We start from the raw sequence: 8,184 nt of genomic DNA, 5'->3' as shown, positions 1-8,184 counted from the left end.
AATACTTTTAGCAGCTCTTTTTAGCTCTTTTTATTCCACAGCTGACCTTCTAAAAATGACAGATTTTCTTTTCTGGATCTCTGACAGACGGACTTCAATCTCTGAACTCGTAAAGTTTTTATTTTTAATTTTCGCTGTCATTTTTCATGAATGGACACTTCCTGATATCTGAGGCAGGAAACATAGCCTTATATGGTGTTTTTGGGGTGATAATTATGCTAATCTCCTCTCGYGTGCACGAGCAGCTGGATACGAACAGATGTAATTTACGCAGCTCATTTACACACGTTTCCTGAAGATATAAGAGTTTGTTGAATCTGACGTGACATGTTCGTACGAACCCTTTGTACGAACAAAAGTAAGAGAAATTTAGGATAAAAAGACGAACATGTTCTTGCATGAGGCCCAATGAGCCTGCCTGTGTACTACACATACAAAAAAACTGCCTCCAATTTAGACCTTCCTTTTCATCTTACAAGGCTGAAGCACTAACCTGCTTTGCTGAAACTCATCTTGAATTGAAAGCAGATGACTCCACTTGTATTTCTGGACAACTCACGCAGCTACAAAACGGTCCATCTATTACGAGAACACAAGTATTCGCGCTTTCACCAGCAGGATTTGCAACGGTTTGGCGAGATTTCTTTTATTCTCCAAAAAGGATGCGCACACAGTCATGAAATAAGCAAGCTACAGAAACAAACCAAGAGGAAAAAAAATCAATTGCCTTTGAAAGAGCTCCATCAGCAAATTGAGTGGATTTCAGGTTTCTCTGTGAAGTCTCTGATGCAAAGCTCACCATAAACACCACCATCCAATTTTAAAGAGAGAGACATTCTGCTCTTAAGATGAATAGTCTGGACCTGAAGTGTTGATGTTGGAGACACAAGTCTGTGCGCTTGTACTTACTTTCACACAGGTAAGGAGCTGGGCTCCTCCATCCTTATTTCTTCAGACAACAAACCACTAAAAATGTCTGAAGACTTTGGACGTCAAGCATGCAGCAGCAAAACACCAAAATCTAATTAGTCGCAGTAGAAGAGAATTTTAATGGATTTTTGAGTTTTAATTTATCAAAACAAATAGCTACAACTGTATATTTTTTCCCATACTGGTGGGCTGACTAGATCACTTTTAACTCACCACCCACGGCAGGAATATCTGCTATGATTATCTTTAGAGCCATAACGATAATCTGGACTTCCTTAAGATTGTCGGAAGGGCAAAAATCGGCATGATTTTCTTGTAATGTGACGCCGGCCTTAGGCTGCTGCCCCTGTGACCCGATCCCAGATAAGCGGAAGAAAATGGATGGATGGATGGATGGATGGATGGATGGATGGATGGATGGATGGATGGATGGATGCTGCCAGATATGACACCAAAGTTAAACTCCTTTTCATACGAGCAGAAAATGAGAAAACAACAAATATACGGCCAAGTTGTTGTAGAACCATTGTTAATATGGTGAAATGGTGTTTGCAGCAATACTGCGACAACTGATTGAATTTGCACTGCTTTCCCATGGATAAGAAGATAAGAACTGCTTGGATCAGAGGGGTTTCTTGTTCCTGTCTGTATTGTTAGTTACTGTATAAATCTCTACAGTAAGCTCTGTTTACATTCAGGCATTTCTCTTTGTTGTAACAAAACAGCATTAAAAAGCAGTCTGAGAGGGTCTTTTCAGTGACATTTGTGACCGTTTATCTCAACAACTGTTCATCTCAGCGAGGCAAACAGTTTGAGGTCACAGGCATTTTAAAGCACACATGAAAGGATGCCCACTGGTATCAATCTGACAAAAACAAATGTTTCATATCAGTACTTTTAGTCAACATTACTAACGTAAACAGTTTGAAGAGTTTTTTTTCCTAAAATTTCACAGCATGGCTTAGCAATTTAAAAATTCCTCGGTTGTCATTTGTTCAATCCTAAAACCCACAGACCCTCTAACCCTAAAAGATTTCCTATTTCTTTCCTCACAGATTCCCTAGAGGTAAACGCCTAAACTTTTGCAAGTATCAATCAGTAAATAAATATGAGACCTGCTTACCATTTGAATCATTGCTCACATATTAAGCATCCTTGTGACAGTAACAGAAAGCTCTGCAGCCTGATTAATGCCTGAGTGTCATCTTGATGAGGGTGACGGAGCGTTTTTGACAGTCAGTGTCTGGTCTGAGAGTAACTAAAACAGGCTGAGACAACTTCTCATAAACAGCTGCTCCACAGCAGCGCGCACTTTGAAAAGAGAAGATCAAGAAGGCTGTGTATCGACAGGGCAGCTGTCAGGGTCAAATACAGAAGAATCTGAATTACTTTGATGCCGTGTTTGCTCATTAATGCCAGAGATACACAGGGGTAAGCTAGAGCTTTACTGCAGAAGAGTGTGAGGATAAAATTATTATTTTTTAATGATGTACTGGGTAAAAAAAAAAAATCTGCAAAGATAGAAATGCAGACTTTCAGCTGAAAAACAATCAGTGTCGACCTTTTCTTAACTCTGAAAAGGTTTCCTTACCAATAACAGATGGGCTGCTTATTGAGAAGTGGAAGACGGTGACGAATTTTTAAAAACAGTGTGGGGGAACCTTTAAAAAGCAATCAAGGAAAACACTTTATATAAAAGAGGAGGGCTGAAATAATTAATTGCATGGTGTTTGACTTCTAAGTGCAACACGGTTGAAAACATCTGATCATTCACTCGTGATTAATATTGAATTGCTGTTCTGATCACATTTTTATATTAACCTTCTGTGTTCTGTTTTAACTATTTCCACGACTGCTTACTGTAATGTTTTAGACTTTTGTGACTCCAAATCTAAAAGGGACAGTTGCAGTTCTTCTTTTCCTGGCATAACTCTGGATGGAAGTTTGACAACACATGTTGGCTAAATTGGTAAAGTTCATCAAACTAGTTGCCCACGTAAGCAAAATTTGTCTGGTCCAGTTCTGGCCCACACAATGTACCAAAACCTGGCCCATAACCACAACGAATGACTGCCCTTTGGTGGTCCAGATTTGGTGTGCCAGAGGTGGTCCATGCATTGGCCGGCACCACATAAACCAAACTACAACTGGGTCAGCTGTGGCATGCCATCTCAAAAACAGTGCCATCATTGCCAGAGCTGGACCACATCTTCTGGATGACAAACTAATTGCCATGCAAGCAGTCAGCCAGCGGTGGCAGCTTGTCTGCTACTGTATGTAGGTGAGTTCCATGGACTAAACTTTTAAGCAAAGTTTACATATTTTTAAAAGAACATAGTGTTGGGACTTTGGAAGACCATTAGAAAATCTTAATCATGGTTTCTTTTACCCATTTATAAACCATTTCTAATGTGTTTGAGATCATTGGGCCTCATGCAAGAACCATTTGTGCACACAGATTTGTTCTTAAGTTGTGCATACGAGTGATTTAGGAGAATTTGTGGCGCTCACCAATTTTTTTGTATTCTAAGATTTTCTTCAGATACGAACAAAATTCACGAGTGGTCCAGACCTGTGGTTTAATTTATGTGCAGTCAGTCTGCTGTTATCCAGATGGATTTTCTTCATTAATAACTTTATATTTCATTAGTTTGAAGATATTTCGAGTTGAAAATAAATCACACTCCATAATTATGTTGACAAGAGGCTATTCTGTTTGAATTAGAATTAGAATTTTAAATATAATAATGTAGACTAACGACATAAATTGGTTAAATTAAAATAAATTGAGTATTAATTTGGTTGTATAGCACTACAATATTAATATGAAGTTAACTGAAGTTTTGAGACATTTTAAATGTTTTTTCACGACTGCTCCTCTGAATAAGTGAGACCTGTGTAACACAGTTGTTTACACTGAAATTAAAAATATTCGACCAAAGAAAAACCGGAGCAGAGCAGGACTACAGAGGGAGATAAATATGATTTAGATTTTTATTTCTGTGACTGCACGACCCACGGGAGACACGACGTTAACAGCAGTCATCATTTCAGTCCTCTGCTTTAAAGCAGATCCTTTAATTCCACAGCTGACGCTGCTAAAAATTTCTTTTTTTTGTAGATCTCCGAGAGCAGAACTTTATTCTCTGAACTCGTAAAGTTCGTCTTTTTTTACTTTGCGATGTCATTTATGAATGGACACTTCTCGGTATGTGTGGCAGGAAACGTATATCCTTATATGGTGTGTTTGGGGTGGTAATTAAGTAAATTACCTCTCCCCGTGCACGAGCAGCAGGATACACATTCATCAGTTTATGCTCCTCATTTACACACTTTTCCTGAAGATAGAAGAGTTTGTTGAATCTGACGTGACATGTTCGTACGAACCCTTCGTACGAACAAAAGTAAGAGAAATTTAGGATAAGAATACGAACATGTTCTTGCATGAGGCCCATTGTCCTGTTTGGACACCCAGTTGTATTCAAGGTTTCACCATCTAGCAGCTGGTTAGAGGTTTCATTGTAGTGGTACTACAACATGATGCTACCATTGACATGCTTGACAGCTGGTACAGTGAATTAGATGGACTCTTGTTGTGTTTTTGGACAAATAAATCAATCTTGTGTTTAACGTTTCTCCAGAAGGCATTTGGCTTTTTGGCACCCTCTCCATCATGCAGTGATGTTTTATTGTCAAGAGTGGTTTTCCGTCAGTGTCAAGTTCACGTTGGGCTTGAGGCTTGATGGTTCCTGAACCTCCTAATCAATGTTGTCTCCTTCTAAGCTCTTCTTGGACTTTCTCGTAGTTCATTGTATTGGTAAATTCAATGAGTGATATACAATATATCATTTTTTATACTGGCAAATCCAAAGGACCAGCTGCAGTCACTCATGATTATTAGTGAGTCGTTATTAGGCTGTGGCCTTGTCAGGTTAAAAGACATCATAAAAATTTCAGGTGAAAATGTGTCTGTAATTCAGCCCATACAGTATGTATAATTCAGACCCTTTTGGATTAGAAAACAATCACAAGAAATTCAAACTTGTGCACTCAAAGCATACTGTGAACAATCAGTCAACTCTGAAAAAAGAATGGCTCAAAATACTCATTAAAAGCCCCCACAACAATATGAGGTTTATGCCCATGATGAGCATATGTAAACCTCTGATGACTGTGTGTAAACTAATTTTAGAAAACTACAGAATGAAAAGCAGAAAATGTATTTTATTTTTAGAAAGCAACGCAAAGAAGTAAAAAAAATAAGTTTTGAACTGGCACATCTAAAAACAGTTTAAAATGTAACAACCTTAGAAGATTTTAACTTACAGGCCATTTTATAGATGTTTGACAGAAAGAATGAACAGAGTTCATGTTCACCCTGCTCTGGAAAGTACTTTTTATTTTTCACCTTCTTATTTCAGTGTCACACAATTACATGTTTGCACTTTTGCCTTCGAGGAGTTACAGTTTTACCTTGAGCCTGAGAACAAGTCCTCAGAGCACCATGACTGATCTGCACTTTTCTCAGTGTAAAAATAAACATTAATTCAACACTGCCATGCTCTCCCAGAGAGGCCAGAGGTTTTCTTTTGACCTCATTTAATGCAAGTCATCCACATAGAAAAATAGAAAACAAAAATGAAAAGTATTGCACGTCCTATCCTACCTACAGTGTCGACAGCCAAGCTTCATCTAAAAGTCTGGGTTTGTTATTCGGAGCCATGCGTACCTTCACAGTAGGCGTTATCATCTCGCAGTGGGCGGAAGCCATCTTTGCAAACGCAGCAGTCTCCTGCCTCCAGATTCACGCAGTCGGAGTGCTCCACGCAGCCGTGGCCCTCCGAGCAGAAGTCATGACCTGCAGGAGGCACCGAGAGGAAAAGGTTGGATCACAGAGGAGAGAAGAGGCGGGTAGTGGAGAGGTTGCAGCATAGTCTCACAGCCTTTTTTTTCACAACCCTCTCTCTGTGGACTCTCTCAAAGACAGACATGAGCAAAATTTAATTTCATTTAACGTACAAATCTGCTTTAGTTTTAAAAAGATGCTCAATTTGAAAGGATTAAAAGGACAAAAAAAATCCATGAAAATGTAAAAAGTCAAACTATTTCTTTAATATAGAAATGGAAAAAATAAGTACATACACTTTAACAAGTACAGTATGTTTTTTTTTACTCTTCACACACATCTGTAATCTGGACTTTTCCATCACAAGTGTTCTTTAGAGCAGTGGTTCCCAAACTTTTTATCTTCTGACCCAAAAAATATCCATGGCAAAAACTTGTGACCCCAAATATTACTGGTCTGAGGACACGAACTTTGTTAATAACCCTAAAAACACAGGTTTTTGACAATCTAAACCGCTTGTGCACAAATACAAATACGTATTTATGAGTTTTTGTGTGTTTTTGTAATAGTTATAGGGAAAATGTTACATCGGCAATTATTTTATTACCCTTTAAAATGATTTCTGGAGATTATCCAAGGTGCTTCATGACCCCATAATTGGGTCCCAAGCCCAAGGGGAACCAAAGTGCAGTGGTTCCCAAACTTTCCAGCTTTTGACCCACAAAATAACAGTAGCAGAGACCTGTACCCCCAACTATTTTTGGATGATAAACATTTGTATCAGGTCAACTAAACATGGGCATAGTAACAATATTTTTCATACTACATTCATCCATTTTAAATACACTAACCTCACTCCTTTGTAACAACTAAGACAAAAATGTAACTAATTCCAAAAACGTTTTCAGGACCCCACCTTGATGTTTCGGGACCCCACTTTGGGTCCCGACCCCAACTTTGGGAAACACTGCTTTAGAGAGTTGTTAAAAAGTACAGAGTAAAGACTTCACCTCTGCAGACTTTACAACATCTGCTGCTCAAAGCGATCTGCTCGGACTCGGGGCAACTGAGTTCAGGACAGGGATCGCTCTGGACCACTCGATGCATGCTCCTGTCCTGTGAGAAGCAAAACAAGGAGGTCCTATAATACAGCTGGAGTGAGTTTTGGTCACGTCACCATGTGATCTACAGGGCAAACTTCTGGTTTTACCATGTGTAGGTATTGGCAAAATAACAAACAAAGGGCAAAGGGCTGATTATGTAAAAATGGTTAAAAAAAACTATTAATGATTATATTAACAAAAATATTATTAACATTTTACAGTCTATACAAGCTATCTGATGTATAAAAAATGGCAGAAAGCTGTGTGTTATGGATTTACCAGCAGAAGAGGACCAGGAAAACGTGTCTCATTTCACAAATAAGCAGATTTTATCTTATTTACCTCAATGTGATCTGACCAGATCGAAGCTTAAAAAGGTAACAATTTAAAATTAAAAGAAGCTTATAAAGCAAATGTAATCACTGTTTATTGTTGAATTAGATAGTAGATATTAGCTTCTGTAGCATTTATTACTATACATAGTGTTACAATTTGGCCCAAATTATTAAATATTTCAAGCTGGTTTTGCCTAAAATTTATGCAATATTTACACTGTGTAAAATAACATGATATATTTGACTATTTTTAGGTTTCTAATAGACAACCATGAGAACATGGGTTAGCCAATATCAGTTGAGACAAGTTTAATTATTTAAAGTATCACTCAATAAGTATTTTCTAAAACTTGATTACATAGCAGGTAAATAATAAAAAATATATGTTATTACTAGTTAAAGTCATAAAGTTACATACATACATTACATATATATTTTTCTTATACAGTATGATCTTGCGGTTTTAAATGACTGTTGAATGAAATTAACACAAATATTATGTTAATTGATTGTAAAAATATTACAAATAATTTATGACAGATCCAGTTGGACTTGCTGTCAATCTAATAGATGCTTTGTTGGTCGTGAGCTGTCGCCCTGTTTGGACTCCATTTTTGCTCCTGTTGTTACAGATGCCAGCAGTGGACAGGAAAGGAGGGGCTCAGTCTAGTGATATTAACCTCTATGAAGCAGACCAGATTCCTTATCCGCTACTTGTCAGGTGAACTCTTTTCCTCCTCATTTTTTTTCCTCACCCCTTAAGGATAATAGTGCGGGTATTTATTAAACTTTCTTATTTTATTCTTTTTTAACACTAATTTGACTAAGGCTGCGCTTTTTTGCGCAGGAGACCTTGGCTTCTAAATCCCCCGCTCCCCTGCTGTGAGCCACATAGTGTCTATTATTATGCTAAAGAGGCGCACGCACACCTAGAGACACACCTAACCCTAATCACTGCTCACCTACATGT

The 8,184-nt window shown here is 38.0% G+C and overlaps 1 protein-coding gene across 3 annotated transcripts in view; it reads right to left on the bottom strand.

Annotated features, from left to right (window-relative positions):
- Window positions 1–8,184, bottom strand: part of nell2a (neural EGFL like 2a) — a 137,989-nt gene that overhangs the window by 86,736 nt on the left and 43,069 nt on the right. For all 3 annotated transcript variants that reach the window (XR_001311236.1, XM_014020820.1, XM_014020819.1), the window contains 2 exons: window positions 6,787–6,892; window positions 5,660–5,788 (listed from right to left, as the gene is read on the bottom strand). Coding sequence is in view for 2 of the 3 variants with exons in the window: in XM_014020820.1 (XP_013876274.1) it covers window positions 5,660–5,788; window positions 6,787–6,892 (235 nt within the window). In the remaining variant the exon portion in view is untranslated. The remainder of the gene's footprint in view (window positions 1–5,659; window positions 5,789–6,786; window positions 6,893–8,184) is intronic.

Source organism: Austrofundulus limnaeus, unplaced genomic scaffold (assembly GCF_001266775.1).
Source record: "Austrofundulus limnaeus strain Quisiro unplaced genomic scaffold, Austrofundulus_limnaeus-1.0 Scaffold267, whole genome shotgun sequence".
Classification (NCBI taxonomy): domain Eukaryota; kingdom Metazoa; phylum Chordata; class Actinopteri; order Cyprinodontiformes; family Rivulidae; genus Austrofundulus; species Austrofundulus limnaeus.
The sequence above is the reverse complement of the archived record's forward strand: the minus strand, read 5'-3'. Positions and strand labels throughout refer to the sequence as shown.